At 41.8% G+C, this 16212-nt stretch overlaps 1 protein-coding gene across 1 annotated transcript in view; it reads right to left on the reverse strand.

The window, feature by feature from the left end:
• Positions 1-3986: 3986 nt before the first annotated feature.
• Positions 3987-16212, reverse strand: part of ST8SIA2 (ST8 alpha-N-acetyl-neuraminide alpha-2,8-sialyltransferase 2) — a 540643-nt gene continuing 528417 nt past the window's right edge. The window contains exon 6 of the mRNA XM_077472929.1: positions 3987-6343. Within this exon, the coding sequence (XP_077329055.1) occupies positions 6058-6343 (286 nt within the window). The 3' untranslated portion in view covers positions 3987-6057. The remainder of the gene's footprint in view (positions 6344-16212) is intronic.

Below are 16212 nucleotides of genomic sequence, written 5' to 3' on the forward strand. Positions count from 1 at the left end.
ATGCTTTATGTATTTGTAAAATTGCAATAATGTTTATTGATTTTATTTTATTATTTGTATCGAAAAAAATTATGTTTTTATGTAAACTTTGTGTTAAGTTGTTACCTCAAAAGTCCGCATATCTTTCTGGCACCTAACCTATACTGGATGTTGCGCCATGTTCTTTAAAATACAATTTTAGACATGCTGTGTGTATGGGAACACATAACGAACATAAAGTGTGGATTTCTCAAATTTGACTGCAAACGTGTAAGTGCGCTTTAAATTGCTAGCATCCTTATCATTTAAGTGGCACTAAAATGTATTTGTGAAACTGCAGATCATTAAGTTCTAACTGATGTAAATAAATGTGACCTCTTGCATGGTGCCACTCCAAGCAGGGATGCACTTATGTCTTAGATACTCAGGGTTCACAGGCTGTTGGAAATATCCATGTGCTGATCCAGAGAACAATAAATGTATCTGTTTGGGGGATCAGCACACAACCTAAACAGCCCATATAATCCAAAATTAAAAGATGGCATCAGCCCACTCGTTTCACTCCGCCCACCAGGGCTCAGTCCCAGGGTATGACTAAGCCCCTTGGGCAGGGTGAAATGTGTCAGCAGGCGTGGCTTAGTGGAGACTTGCTAGATGAGGTTGCCTTCAACTTTTGAATTCTAAGGCCTGTTTTGGTTGAGTGGTGATCCCAACACAGATAAATGTATGTATATAAATGTGTTAGGTTTACAAACTGGTCGATGTCACCTGCATAAATATGCCATATTCACTCACTGGCCACTTTATTAGGTACACCTTGCTAGTACCGGGTTGATCCCCTTTTGCCTTCAGAACTGCCTTAAAGTGGTTTTAAACTCTTACAGACCACTTTGACCTACAGGTAAGTGTAGATTAAGGTTTACCTGAAGGTGCAAGAAATATCTCCTTAACCCAGTGATCATCAACCCTGTCCTCAGGGCCCACTAACAGGCCAGGTTTGCAAGATAACTGAAATACATCACAGGTGATATCATTTGCTGCTCAGTGATTGCAGTATTCTAGTCTGCATCTCCCCCCCAAGGTAATACATAAAACCTGGACTGTTAGTGGGCCCTGAGGACAGGGTTGATTGCCACTGCCTTAACCTACACGGTTAAGGAGATGTTTGCAAAAAAGAGCCATAGACAACGGCGCAGGCGCACTGAGCATGTAGTTTAATGAATGGGATTGTGCAGTCACTGAAGGCTCCTTCGCGCATGTGCGGGAGTGACGTCATCGCGGCTCCAGCCAGTCACAGTGGCGGAGCTGCGAAACATGGAAGTCACTCCGGGATACATGGCAGCGACGGAGGAGGTGGCCAAGGACCGCTGCGGGGGCTTTGATTTCAGGTAAGTAATTCATAATGAGCTAGTATGCTATGCATATCATTATGTCTTTGTCTTGCAGGGTTTTTTATTTTTATTTTTATTTTAGAGAGGGTTTACTTCCTCTTTGATTCTTTGTGGCATAGATTCAACAAGGTGTTGGAAACGTTCCTCAGAGATTTTGGTCCATAGTGACATCATAGAATCACGCAGTTGCTGTGGACTTGTCAGCTGCACATCCGTGATGAGAATCTCTCATTCCACCACATCCCAAAGCTGCTCTATTGGATTGAGATCTGGTGAGTGTGGAGGCCATTGGAGTACAGTGACCTCATTATCATGTTCAAGAAACCAGTGGTGAGATGATTGGAGCTTTGTGACATGGAGCATTATCCTGCTGGAAGGAGCCAACAGAAGATGGGGGATACTGTAGTCATAAAGGGATGGACATGGTCAGCAACAATACTCAGGTAGCCCGTGACATATAAAGGATTCTTAATTTGTACTAAGGGGCCCAAAGTGTGCCAAGAAAATCTCCCCCACACCATTACACCACCAGCCTGAACTGTTGATACAAGGCAGGATGGATCCATGCTTTAATGTTGTTTACATCAAATGCTGACTCTACCAACTGAATGTCACAGGTGAAATTGAGACTTATCAGATCAGGCAACGTTTTTCCAATCTTCTATTCTCCAATTTTGGTGAACCTGTGGAAACTGTAGCTTAGTTGACAGGATTCAATCCCAGTGTGGTCTTCTGATGCCAATGTGATCACAAATATGTATACTAGAGCGGCACAGTGGTGTAGTGGTGTAGTGGGTAGCCCTCTCACCTAGCACAAAAAGACAAATCCCAACCACAACACTACCTGCCTGGAGTTTGCATGTTCTCCCTGTGCCTGCGTGGGTTTCCACCAGATACTCCGGTTTCCTCCCACACTCCAAAGACATGCTGGTAGGTTAATTGGCTTCTGTCCAAAATTGGCCCTTGTATATGAATGTGAGTTGGGGACCCTTGGATTGTGGGTCCTTGAGGGTAGGGACCAATGTGAGTGTGCGATGTATGTGTAGAGCGCTGCGTAAATTGACAGCACTATATGGGTACCTTAAATAAATACCGTATTTATCGGCGTATATCACGCACTTTTTTCCCCTTAAAATCAGGGGAAAATCGTGGGTGCGTGTTATACGCCGATTACCGCTGATTGTGAGCGGAGGAGCGAGCCGCCGAGATCATAGCCGAGTGTACTCGGCTAGACTCGGCTCCACTCACAGTCACGCCCAGTCCCTCCCTATGATGGACACAGGGACTGGGCGTGACTGTGAGTGGAGCTCAGTCTAGCCAAGAGTGGCTGAGAGCAGCTGAGAGGGGCCGAGAGTGGCCAAGAGGGGTCGGGAGCCGATGAGAGCCACCGAGCGCCATCAAGATACACAGGACATCAAGGCTCTGTATCTCGGCAGCACCATTTTTAAACTGGAAAGCGGCAATGACATTGGAGCAAGGCTACACTGACAAGGCTGCAAGTAACACTGGGGGAAGGCTGCAATGACAAGGCTACACTGACACTGGACAAGGCTGCAGATGGACACTGATAAGGCTGTATTGATGGGCATTTAAATGTAAGTTTTTTTCCTTAAACTTCCCTGCTAAACTTGGTGTGCGTGTTATACACCAGCACGTGTTATATGCCGATAAATACGGTAATAATAGAGGAGCATCTTAATGAGACACAATGTACAGGGATAGGGACAATTATAGACATGCACCCACACTCACTCAGGTTGAACTGGATGGACTGGTGACTTTATTCAACCTTACTATGGAACTATGTAGTATCGGTACCGATACTGAGCGTTTGCATGAGTACTGAGTGCAAATGCTCCGATTCTTAATCTGATACCCCCAGCACTAGTGGAGCACTTCCGCCTGCTCCTGGCCTTTCCCCCATCTGGTGTTCTATCAGATTACCGCTACCCATCAGATTGTGCAACAGAAGTGACGTTATGACCAAAAAATCTCACTGTGCATGCGCAATGGGTTATACTCTGCGTTCCACGGTGCAATGCGTTCCACACACTTTATGACCTGACAGGTAGTGGTATTCTGATAGAACACCCAGTGGATTTGGATGAATGCGCAAGCGAATGTGCCTATGCAGACATCTTACTACACCCAGATACGTCTTGAATTTCAGCGTAAACCTTACAGATGGTTGTGCATGAAAATGCCAGTAGATCAGTAGTTTTTGAAATACTCAGACCAGCTCGTCTGGCACCAGCAACCATGCCACATTCAAAGTCACTTAAATCCCCTTTCTTCCTCATTCTGATACTCAGTTTGAACTTCAGAAAATCGTCTTTACCACGTCTAGATGCCTATATGCATTGAGTTGCGGCCATTTGATTGGCTGTATAGCAATTTGTGTTATCAAGCAATTGAACAGGTGTACCTAATAAGGTGCCCGGTGAGTGTATACTTAATTGAAAAGTAAATTATACCCATACCTTTTTTTAACAGTGCAAAAATAATGTAGATGCTGCCAGTGTTATGTGTTGTTAACCGGCTTACTCTTTGGATTAATTCAGACGTCAAATATATATTTTAATACAAAATAGAAGAAACAAAAAAAAACAATACACCTTCTTAAAGTAATAATATTTTACACATGTCTTAAATTTATTGTAATATGAAGCCATGGCTGACAAAATACCAATCAATGTCTACTGGAGGAACATCATCAACCATTCTGTTTTCATAGTCATTGTTCTTGGCTCCATTCATGGTTTTATAAGTCACTTGGATACTTCAAAGTGAAGCATCAGAATTTTTTGGGTGTACTTTTAGCGATGTAATGGAATTGAAAGTTGGATATTGATGGAGTCATGAAGATTAATTTCCCCCAGCACCCACCTTTATACTTCTCAGGTAATTAATACTTCTTTTCCCGGAGTTTAGATAATGCAAAATAGTGTACAAACACTGATGGGATCCTGAGAGAACACAAGTGTTAAGGTGAAAAATTCATTTTCAAGTGCTTAAATGTCTTTTACCAAAAATATTTCCTCTTGGGGACCGAAAAGGTAAAGATCATATCAGTGCATTTGTCTGATTTATTTTTCTAGGAATAATTATATTATTGACTACAAAAAAAAACCTTGAACCACACATATCAAAACACCTTTGTCTACTTATCTGCACAATAATATAACTGACTCAGTCAAATCGTAGATACAACTACCCAGTGCCAGTCCCGTTTGAGGGAAAAAAGACAGAAGCTGTACACATCCTTACAAACTCAGTGATAAGACATCATCTAGAACTGACTTTATTTGGCTACACTGGACCCCATACCATACACAGGACATTTGAAACTGCACAGCAACCAGGCACAATTTTAATATTCTGACGTATGCTCCACTCCAGAAAGTATTCTAAAGTTCTACTGACACTGCAACATGTTCTACAAGAACAGGACCATCACCTAAGGCCTATCCTATAAAAAGAGTGATAACTGCATTATGGAATATGGACTGTTTCCTGACTGGTGAACATCTTATCCAAGTATATACTGTAATATAACTTACGCATCACATAAAGCCTGTATAATCCCTATCTCAAATATAAATACATAGTTGCACTTCTGGTTACCTTCTTTGATACACATCAACTGCTGAAATGTATAGGCACAGACCAATGATTGCCCAAAGAAGCAGTAAAAGCAACATTTGAGGCTTAGTCTTAAGTGTAGGTAAAGTATTTCAAGACATCTGGTCTATATGAGCTCACCGTAACTTAGTTTGAAGAGTAGAAACAAATGATCGAGTAGAAGAGTTTGAAGAGTAAAACTATATAACTTGCACCTCTAGGGACCTAAACATAAGCCTTGCCCCACTCTACTAGGCATAGCCACTTCACATGAGACTTACTGAAACTTTTCTGCTTCTAGAAACATGGAACACACAAAAAAGTAGCCTCAGAAGTAAGACCAAGTGGTCCATTGAGTCTGCCACAATTTCCATCAAGTCTGCCCCAAGATCTAACTAACATCAATAAAAAAAAAATTCAAATAAAGTTAGAGTGAAGTAAGGTTGCAAATTGTCGTAAAAGACCCTTCTTAGATTTATCTATTTATGGGAAGTAGCCCTCTGCTCATATTAATAAATGTTTTTGGAATAACTTGTTGTTTTGATGCTAATATAAGCTTAAAACAACATATTTATGTGTATGGACATTAATACTGTTAGCTTTTTATTTACTGTGAAAAAAAATGATTGTCTCTATTCATCTTTTTCAGTTGAGAAATCAAGAGTATAATAAAAGCTTTTCAGGACTAATTCTCTTAACAGCTCATATAATTCACATTGTTATACTTTTCTAATAGCACCGTATTCATTCTAGCTTGTTTGTGTTGTCGTGTTGCTAGTACTACTCTTTGTAGCAAGAAGGTGAACATCATCACAGTTGCGTGTGCTAGGCTATCCAGGGACACAGATCCATAACTCTACGTGTCTAGCTCTCTTCTTCAGTCCACTTCATCAAGCCATAGTTTCTTTTTAGCTTTTTTATTTTATTTTATTTTTTTTAGCTTTTGGTCCACACGCATCTCCCAATAATACTTTTCCATATTCAGTTTCGATCAGGGCAATTGTCTTTGAAATAATCCTTCGTACCACCAGTTCTTATTGAAGAAAGCATAATGTTTCATAAGGTGCTATGTTGCCGATTCGCATTCTCCGACATTAAGTTTCAAAGCTCCCTGGAGGTGTAGGTTTTTGAGAGCCTTAAATTCCAGCGGCATCGTGTGTGGTCCTGCTTGTGATGTGTAGCCATATTTCAAGCTGTCATAGTAGTGATACTTTACAGGGTTTTGGTGGAGATCTCGGGAGAAGGGCCAGAAGCCGTATAGATAGATCCTGTTACAAAACCGCGTAGCCAACGTGTACATTAGAATGCCTGTTGTAGGTCGTTTTATGTGCACCTTGTTGGTCAGCCAGTATCTAGAAGAAAATAACAATAATTAATTCTTACAAAGACCCTTAAAATCAGTTGGGTTTCTGATGTAAATTGTATTTGCAACCAACATACATTAGTAAAGTCACAGTTCAGCAAGTGCAAAGTCAACATATCGGGGAAGCGAGATGAAAAGAAAGGTTGTGAGCACTGAACTTATTCTCTCTGGAGAAGAGACGCTTGAGAGGGGAAATGATTTCAATATACAAATACCGTACTGGTGACTCCACAATAGGGATAAAACCTTTTTGCAAAACAAAACTTCTGGCCACTCATTAAAATTAGAAAAAAAGAGGTTTCACCTTAAACTACGCAGAGGGTTCTTTACTGTAAGAGCAGCAAGGATGTGGAATTCCCTTCCACAGGTGGTGGTCTCAACGAGAGGCATTGATAGTTTATAGAAACTATTAGATAAGCATCTGAACGACCAAAACACACAGGGATATACAATGTAATACCGACATATAATCACACACATAGGTTGGACTTGATGGACTTGTGTCTTTTTTCAACCTCACCTACTATGTAACTTTGTAACTATTCACAACTGATGATGTGTACGTATTTAAAATAGATCTAAACCAGGGGTCTCAAACTGGCAGCCCTCCAGCTGTTGTAAAACTACAAGTCCCATCATGCCTCTGCCTGTGGGAGTCATTTTTGTACCTGTCAGCCTTGCAATGCCTCATGGGAATTGTAGTTTCGCAACAGCCGGAGGGCTGACAGTTTGAGACTGACCCCTGAACTGTATCTGAGCACCACAAACTAAAAATGATATTTAACTAATTTTATAACCACTTGACCTCCAGAAGATTTACCCCTCCTTCTTGACCAGGTAATTTTTTTGCCAATAACTGCGTTATTTTAATTAACAATTGCGCAGTCGTGTGATGCTGTAACCAAACAAAATTGATGTCCTTTTTTTCCCCATAAATAGAGATTTCTTTTAGTGGTATTTGATCAGTGCTGTGGTTTTTATTTTTTGTGCTATAAACAAAAACAGACTGACAATAAAAAAACAAAAAACAATATTTTTTTAATTTCTGCTATAACATGTCCAATAGAAAAATTGGGAAAAAAAATCAATTTTTTTCATCAATGTAGGCCAATATGTATTCTGCTACATAATTTGGGTAAAAAAAAAAAAATCCCAATAAGCATATATAGATGGGTTTGCACAAAATTTATAGTGACTACAAGCTAAGGGATTTTTTTTTATTTCTTTTTTTTTTTTTTTACTAGCAAAGGCGACAATCAGCCATTTATAGTGGGACTGCAATATTGCAGCGAACATTCTGACACTAACTGCCACTTTTGAGACTTTTTTGGGACTAGATACACTAATATAGTGATCAGTGCTAAAAATATACACTGTGACTGTACTAATGATAGTGGATGGGAAGTGGTTAAATCAGGGGCGATCAAAGAGTTAACTGTGTGCCTAACTAGTGTTTATGTGATCTGTGGGAGGTTCTTCTACTTGCAGGCTACCATTTGAGTTTTTTTTTGTTTGTTTTTTTTCATTTATTTTCACTTGGTGATCTGGTCAGTAACACACACAATTTTGTGGTTGAAATTAGATGGACTTGTGTCTTTTTTCAACCTGACTAACTATGTAACTATGTACCACTTCCTGTCCTAAAGTGCCTACACTTCTCCCCTGTATCTATGGAGAACCAATATGGACGCCCTTGGACAGTAGTATTGCATAGCTCCCAACTGTCCCTGATTTCGAGGGACTGTCCCTGATTTGGAGCAATGTCCCTCTGTCCCTCTTTCCTCCTCATTTGTCCCTCATTTTCGTCTGATCTATATACATAAAAAGCACTTTTTGTATATCAAAAAGTGTTTTCCAGAGCTAAACCTTTCATCCATTTTCTAAATTGCTGCATTTGTAAATTCCAAAAGCCAATATAAAGGAATAGTAGTGGTAAAAAAGCACTTATGGGTTTAACCAATCTTGTTTTTTTTGTACAATTCTCCTTTAAGGGGGCATGGCAGGGGGTGTGTCCTATGCCTGAATAGGAGAGATATACACCACCACTCAAAGGCATGTCCTGGGAACTCAGAAATAATTGCTCCAGGTGAAGGGATCCGGGTGCGAGCCACAGCATGTAAGATAATGTGAATAATGACAGAACTCTGGACGGCCAAACTCCAAAGCTAAAATGGATAACGGTTTTAAAGTATATATATACTATCTAGCAATACATTTCTTTTATTTGCTGCCTGTAGTCTACTGACTACAACATTAAAAATATTTTATTATATCTATTCGACAAGTGCAAAATAAATAACTATTCATCCAGCCAGAAATCTTGTGAGCTGAAACTTTCCTTTATTATTATTTATTTTCTGCCTTTGGGCTGTTATCGATTAAAATTGTTCCCTGCTAAATCCATGGACTAGATGCAGGGATAATGAATCTTGGCACCCCAGATATTTTCAAACTACATTTCCCATGATGCCCCTGTGGGTTTTGGAGACACCTCAGGCTGGGACCCAAACAGAATTTTCTGCTAGCTGCTTTCTGCGCCATGTCCATTTCTGATAGCTTTCACCCCATTACCCCCTGAGGAAGACAACGCATAGTTGAAACGCATAAGGAGATTTTGGTGGATATGCAATTTTTATAAATATGAAATGCTTTAATTATGCCTGCCCCCTGTGAGGTTAGCAGGAGATGATTATAACCTATTAGGACATGAATTGTATAGACCAATCTTTTTTTTAACCCATTGTACAATAAAGATTTTTCAATTTTTATAAAAAATACTTTTTCAATCTGTGTGATTTCTATTGCTGTAACAAAGTCCCAATGGGAGATACCTTTTCTAGAAACATTTCCCATGATGCTCATGCACTCTGCAGTGTAAGTTGAGCATCATGGGAAATGTAGTTCAAAAACATCTGGGGTGTCAAAGTTCACCATCGCTGGACTAGAGGGGTGCTTACAATGGTCAACTTTTATTCATTTATGTAAAAACTTTATTCGAAAAAAAAAAAAAACGTTTTGCTGTCTCAGTGTATTACACTGTATAAAGTGTTATCTGGAGTTCAGCTTTAACTTGTTATGCATAGTACACACGGGGAGAATCGGCCAGTTTTTGTTGAACATTCGGCCCGTGTGTTTGTCAGACAAGCATGCTCGTCGAGCAAATCAGCAGCCTTCCGCCTCCCAATCAGCCTTCTCAGCAGTGGCGGACGGTGGATTTTTTTTTGGGGGGGGGCAGCAAACTACCCCCCGTCGGTCAGTCAGTATCACCCAGCACCAATAGGACAACCAATCCTGCTTCCCACTGGCTACACACATATGCTGATTTGTAAATGCTCCCTAAAGTATATATTATGCTACCTAAAGCTGATCCCTAAGAAAATACACCATAATAATAAAAAAAAAACACAATTACAAATGTGCGGATATGCTGTGTACCCCTACCATTTCACAAAGAAAGTGTAAAAAATAGTTAAAAGATACACACACCGTTGCAAAAGTCCTTTATTAAAATTTTTTTTACAAAGATTCCAGCGGTGGTAATCCACTCTTGCTATCCAGCGACAGATGATCATCTCTCCGGGGTCCAGTGATGGCTGATCTGCCACCGCTGGCTGGAATATTTTTTTATTTTTTTTTATTTTTAACCACTTCCCACCCAGCCAATGCACATATACGGCCGGGTGGGAGCCGTCTACTTCTGATAGGATGTTCAGGAACGTCCTTCAGAAGGAGGGGGATCGCGCGTGTGCGTGCCCGCTCATCGGCACAATCCCGATGTGCTTGTGTCACCCAGACACGGCGCATCTCGGATCGGCAGGAGGGCTCTGTGATTAGCCCTCCAGATCACATGACGGCCGTGTCCAATCACGGCCGTCATGTGATGTAAACAAACAGCCGGTTGCTAGGCAATCGGCTCCTCCTCTCCTCACACAGAAGTCATCGCTGAGGAGAGGAGAGCAGATCGCTGCAGCCGGCTGGTGATCAGTGAGTATGAGCTGTTTTTACAGCTTTTTACTAACTGATCACCAGTCTAGTGTAAACACAAATCACCACACAGTGTAAACACACATCACCACACAGTGTAAACACACATGTCACCACAATACACATGTCACCACACATGTCCCAAAAACACACATGTCCCCAAATAATAAAAAGACATGTCCCCAAATAAAAAAACACATGTCCCCCACATATGTCCCACTAAAACCACATGTTCCAATGATTATCTGCACACATCTGTACATGATCATTTGCGTACATATGTCCCTGATCACACAAACCAATTATTATACACTTAACGGAATATTTTTTTACCAAAAACATGTAGCAGAATACATTTTGGCTTAAATTTATGCCAAAATTTGATTTGATTGGATTTCTTTTAAAATAGAAAAAAGAAAATGTTTTTTTTTCTCCAAATTTCTGCTTTTTTTGCGCTTATATCGCAAAAATAAAAAACGGAGTCGTGAATAAATACCACCAAAATAAAGCTCTATTTGTGCGAACAAAATGATAAAAATTTCATTTGGGTACAGTGTAGCATGACCGTGCAATTGTCATTGAACGTGCGAGAGCGATGAAAGCTGAAAATTGGGCTGGGAAGGAAGGGGGCGAAAGTGCCCTGTATTGTAGGGGTTAATAAAGGACTTTTGCAACGGTGTGTGTGTCTTTTTTAACTATTTTTTACACTTTCTTTGTGAAATGGTAGGGGTACTTTTGTATCCCCTTACCATTTCAAACAGAGGGGGGCCGGGATCTGGGGGACCACTTGTTAAAGGGGGCTTCCAGATTCTGATAAGCCCCCTGCCCGCAGACCCCCCCAACCACGGGCCAGGGTGCAGGGATTGTGTCACTGATGAATGCACTGTTACGGCTCACCATCCTTGTGGCCTCCTCAAAAGGTGACAATACAGTGCATGCATCCTTAATGATCAGCCATTGGCGCAGGGAAAAAAAGCTGAGGTGGCCTGAATCTGTTGTCGTGACGTATCCGCACAGGTACTCGTTGACGGCCCTCTGCTGCATGTACAGCGGCTGCAGAATTGACAAAGTCAAGTTCCACCTGGTGGGCATGTCACTAATCACACGGTTTATGGGCAGGTGGATTTCTTGCTGAATTTCAGCTAATGGAGCACTGGCTGTGTATGATCACCTGGAATGGCTACAGACTCTTCTGGCCAGCTTTAGCCCATCTTGCAATGCTGGGTACAGCAAATGCCACCACAAATTGGGGACATGTGCCATGCATGGCACATGTGTCAACTTTCCCTGTCTGAAGATGGACAGGAAGTTTGAGCATTATTGCACACCACAATTCCTGGCTCCGGCTGGCATGGTGTGAACCACCGCTGGGCCTGTCCCTGCAGAGCTGCAAGAATATGCAAGAAGCTGCAAGAATCTCTGCTCCAGTGTGGTTCCTGTCCCCTAAACACACCAGCTGAATCACCACATGGCACCTTTTAAATTAATAAATTAGATATGCTGTGCTAAAAAATGATATTAATACTAGTGTACACTGATACTATGTGTAATACCTCCAATTTATGAAATCAAATAGGAAATAAATAAATAAATATCAGATAAGTATCAATACAGGGCTACCGTATCTTCTTCAGGGCGAAATATATTTCCCTCTGAAGTAGATATGGTAGTCCTGTATTGATACGCGTTGGGGAGGGGTCAGGACGGCACGGCAGGCAGCTAGTCAGCTAAGGAGGACGCTCGCAGGTTTATCCACTCTGGCAACTGCACGGGACTGCACACTCTGCTTGCGTGACAGAGGATGAGGAAGGTTTAGTAAGCCAGTCCGCCACCTCCTCTTCATACTGTGGCTGGATAGCATGGGCAAATTAGCTAAACAGAGGAAATTATGCCCTGCCTGCCCGAGGACTGACCACCACGTCCACCTTTGCCTGTAGACACATTTGTTTCTGGCCCCCTTACAGTGCCAAGGCAATGTCTGCCCTCTCCTTGTTGTCCTCCCAGACATTTTTGGGAGGGAGGGGGCGGTGCTTATAAGCAAATGTAAAGAAGAAGTGGAAATCTGTATGTAGATGTACTTTAATCAATGTAAAGTGGTGTGAACCTGCATATCTCTTCCAGTCTGCCTTTGCTTGTGCTAAAGATACTTTGCGGTCCCCAGCCATGGACCTACAGACTGTTCCAATATACATGTACTTATGCTTCTGTTACTGAGTGAGAAGTGTCCAGCTAGCAATAACTCCCATTTTGAATTATCCCACATCATCCCAACCCCCTTTCTGTTATTTCTGTTATCAGTTCTACAAGCAAATACACTTTAAGGCCGGGTTCACACTGGAGCGATGCGGGAACGCCGCGAATCCACGGCGTTTTCCCGCATCGCATGCCTCCCGCCGGCAGTTCACACTGCCCTATGCGGACTGCTGGGAGTGTCAGTGAAATGTTAATGACACCCCCAGATCAGTTCGCATATCGCAGTGCGATCTGCAAACTCGGACAGGAATTGGATCGCATGGTGTGAACATCCATGCGATCGGATTCTGCTGCGGATAAAAAAAAGGGTCCCGTGCGAGTTTGCGGCGGGTGCGATGTGAATTCAGCCATACTATCGGTTCTCGCTGCCGCAGCGGTGTGAACCCAGCCTAAAAAGAAATCCCCCAGGGTTCAGCAACCTGTAGATTGCAATCTACCAGTAGATCACAGACAGGTGATTGGAAAATCATGGTATGGGCTTGCTGACCCTCGATTCCGGAGCATTAAAGTGCAATGCAGAGGGACTACTTGTAAAGTTGCATACTAACGGTACACAGTTGTCATGCAACAAACACGAAGGTAGTGACATACTACGATGAATTTCAGCTCTTGAATGCCACCCTTTGGGCCCCTTCTGCTAATTTTGTGTTTGGTGAGCACTGATTCTGAGCATGCATGTTTGTACTTTCGACTTTTGTGTGACGGACTTGTGTACCGACCATACGAAAATTAGACAACAGACCGTTATCCGCCGCAAATTTACTAGTCTGCCATCCAACATTTGTTTACCGAAAGTTGGACAACAATTGTCAAAAGGAGCGTACAAACGGTCAAATTTTAGGACAACAGTCTATCAACAGACAATCCCCTGCCAACAATCGTATTGTGTGTACGAGGCTTTAGAAAGCACTTCCTAGGACACACTTAACCCTTTGATCGCCCCTGATGTTAACTCCTTCCTTACTTTTGCGCAAACCAATCAATATACGCTTATTCTGATTTTTTTTTTTTTTTTTTTTACCAAAAATATATAGAAGAATACATATTGGCCTAAACTGATGAATACTTTATTTTTTTTTATTGGATATGTATCATAGCCGATATTGAAAAATATATATATTTTTTTTCTCCAGATTGTTGTGTTTTTTTTGTTTATAGCGCAAAAAATAAAAACTGCAGAGGTGATCAAATACCACCAAAAGAAAGCTCTATTTGTGGGGAAAAAAGGACATACATTTTTTTTTACCACATCGCACAACTGCTCAGTTAAAGGAACACAGTACAGTATCACAAAAATGGCTTGGTCATTAAGGGGGTAATACCTTCCGGGGATGAAGTGGTTAAGGCTGCTTACCCCTGCCCTGGACCGTTCAATGGGCCACAGTGAATGGACAGTAGCTGTTTCCCTGGCTGCCTCTGCACTCGTTTGTGAAAGAACCTGTTGAATCTACAGCGGCTCCTATAGGGTATTGCTATATTATGATCATTGTAACTATTTTCTGTTCCGTCATCGGCTGTCATTTTAAGTGCCATTGAACTAATTTATTCTAATTTGTTTCCTTAGGATACACAGTGAAATGATTTTATCCTGCTTGGAAAATAGATTTGTGCAAACTATGGACAGAAATGAGACAGTACATTTCAAAGCCCGAATGCCAGAATTTATGCCAACAATAAATAAAAATCAAAAAATGTGACTCTGATTGAGTCTAAATAAAACTAGCCATAGGCACAAAAAATACAACTATCAAAGCCCCGCTAGATCTTTCTTATATGCATGCTAGATTTGGAAATATATATTTTTTCTGATAAAAAGAAGAGAAAAGATTTAAACCAAACCTGTCATGTGTGACACACTATCTTTGTAATGTAGACTGATGCAAAAGTAGCAATTTCTTTTACTGCTTTAAATCACATTGACATTGTCTATAATCACCATTCACAAAATATGCAGTTTTTACAGTTGTTATTTTAGCTCCAGAACCTGAGAACAATCAGAATCATAAAAAACACCTGCCAAGAACAACACAGAAATCTGAATGTACAGAGAGAAAAACAAATCTAAACCTCAGATATCAACTAACCAATATCCATAAAAAAAGTGCATCCGGAAAGTATTCACAGCTCTTCATTTTTACCACATTATGTTATGTTACAGCTTTATTCCAAAATTGATTAAATTCGTTATTCTCCTCAAAATTCTACAAACAATTCCCCATAATGACAACGTAAAAGACATTTGTTTGAAATCTTTACAAAATAATTATTAATTTTATAAAAAAATCCCATATACATAAGTATACATAAGCAGGGCCGCTGATAGGCCAGTACAACTGGCCCTGCTTTACCGGGCCCGGCCAGCAGAGGGGCCCGCAACCTGAACAGATATGTCATTTAAAAAAAAAAAAATCCTCCAGCCATGTCCCTTAATGTCGATCAGCGAAACACAGTGGCAGGAGGGGAGGAACTATTTCTTGTATTTTGGGTGCGGAAGAATGCCTCTTCCATGCCTGCCCCTCGTGCTGGCTTAAGTCCCGGCCAGTGCGTCCTCTGTAGTGCCTTCCCCCTGGCGCCGCGGAGTGATTCCTTCCTGTCTCTTCGCGTGAGAAGTAGCAGTAAGGTGACTCAGGCGAGCAGCGGCAGCAGAGGATGTCAGCATCACCATCTGCACACGTCTTTTTCAAACACATACACGCATTTCCAGCTGTGGTCAGCAGCCAGGAGTGTGTGTATATTTGTAAAAGCAACTGTCGGGTTTCATGTTGAAAGCAGTTCTGAAGGCACCTTTCACTTCCACAACTGTTGTATCATATCCCCCCTCAACTTTTGGGGAGGGGGGGCCGGGGTCAAAGGGGGCCCCATGAGGTAGGCTGTATGGGGCCCCATGACTTCTAACAGCGGCCCTGTACATAAGTATTCACAGCCTGTGCTCAATACTTTGTTGATCACCTTGGGCACGAATTACAGCCTAAAGTCTTTCGGAATATGATGCTACAAGCTTGGCACACCTATTTTTGGCCAGTTTCTCCCATTCTTCTTTACAGGACCTCTCAAGCTCTATCAGGTTGGAAGGGGAGCGCCGGTGCACAGCCAAGTCTTGGCTCTGGCTGGGCCACTCAAGGACATTCACAGAGTTGTCCCATAGCCACTCCTTTGTTATCTTGCCTGTGTGCTTATGGTCGTTGTCTTGTTTGAAGATGAACCTTCACCCCAGTTTCAGGTCCAGAGTCTCTGTGCATTGCTGTATTCATCTTTCCTTCGATCCCGACTAGTCTCCCAGTTCCTGCCGCTAAAAAACATCCCCACAGCATGATGCTGCCACCACGTCTCACTGTAGAGATGGTATTGGCCACGTAATGAGCGGTGTCTGGTTTCCTCCAGATATGTTGTGTGCCATTCAAGCCAAAGAGTTCATGTCATGTCATGTGCCTTTTACTGAGGAGTGGCTTCCATCTGGCCACTCTACCATACAGGTCCGATTGGGGGAGTGCTGCAGATATAGTTGTTCTTCTAGAAGGTTCTCCTCTCTCCACAGAGAAACGCTGGAGCTCTGTCAGAGTGACCATCAGGTTCTTGGTCACCTCCCTGACTAAGGCCCTTGTCCCCCGATCACTCAGTTTG

The sequence above is a fragment of the Lithobates pipiens genome, unplaced genomic scaffold (assembly GCF_037356315.1).
Source record: "Lithobates pipiens isolate NorthernLeopardFrog02 unplaced genomic scaffold, aLitPip1_a1.2 Scaffold_8, whole genome shotgun sequence".
In the NCBI taxonomy this organism is placed as follows: Eukaryota; Metazoa; Chordata; class Amphibia; order Anura; family Ranidae; genus Lithobates; species Lithobates pipiens.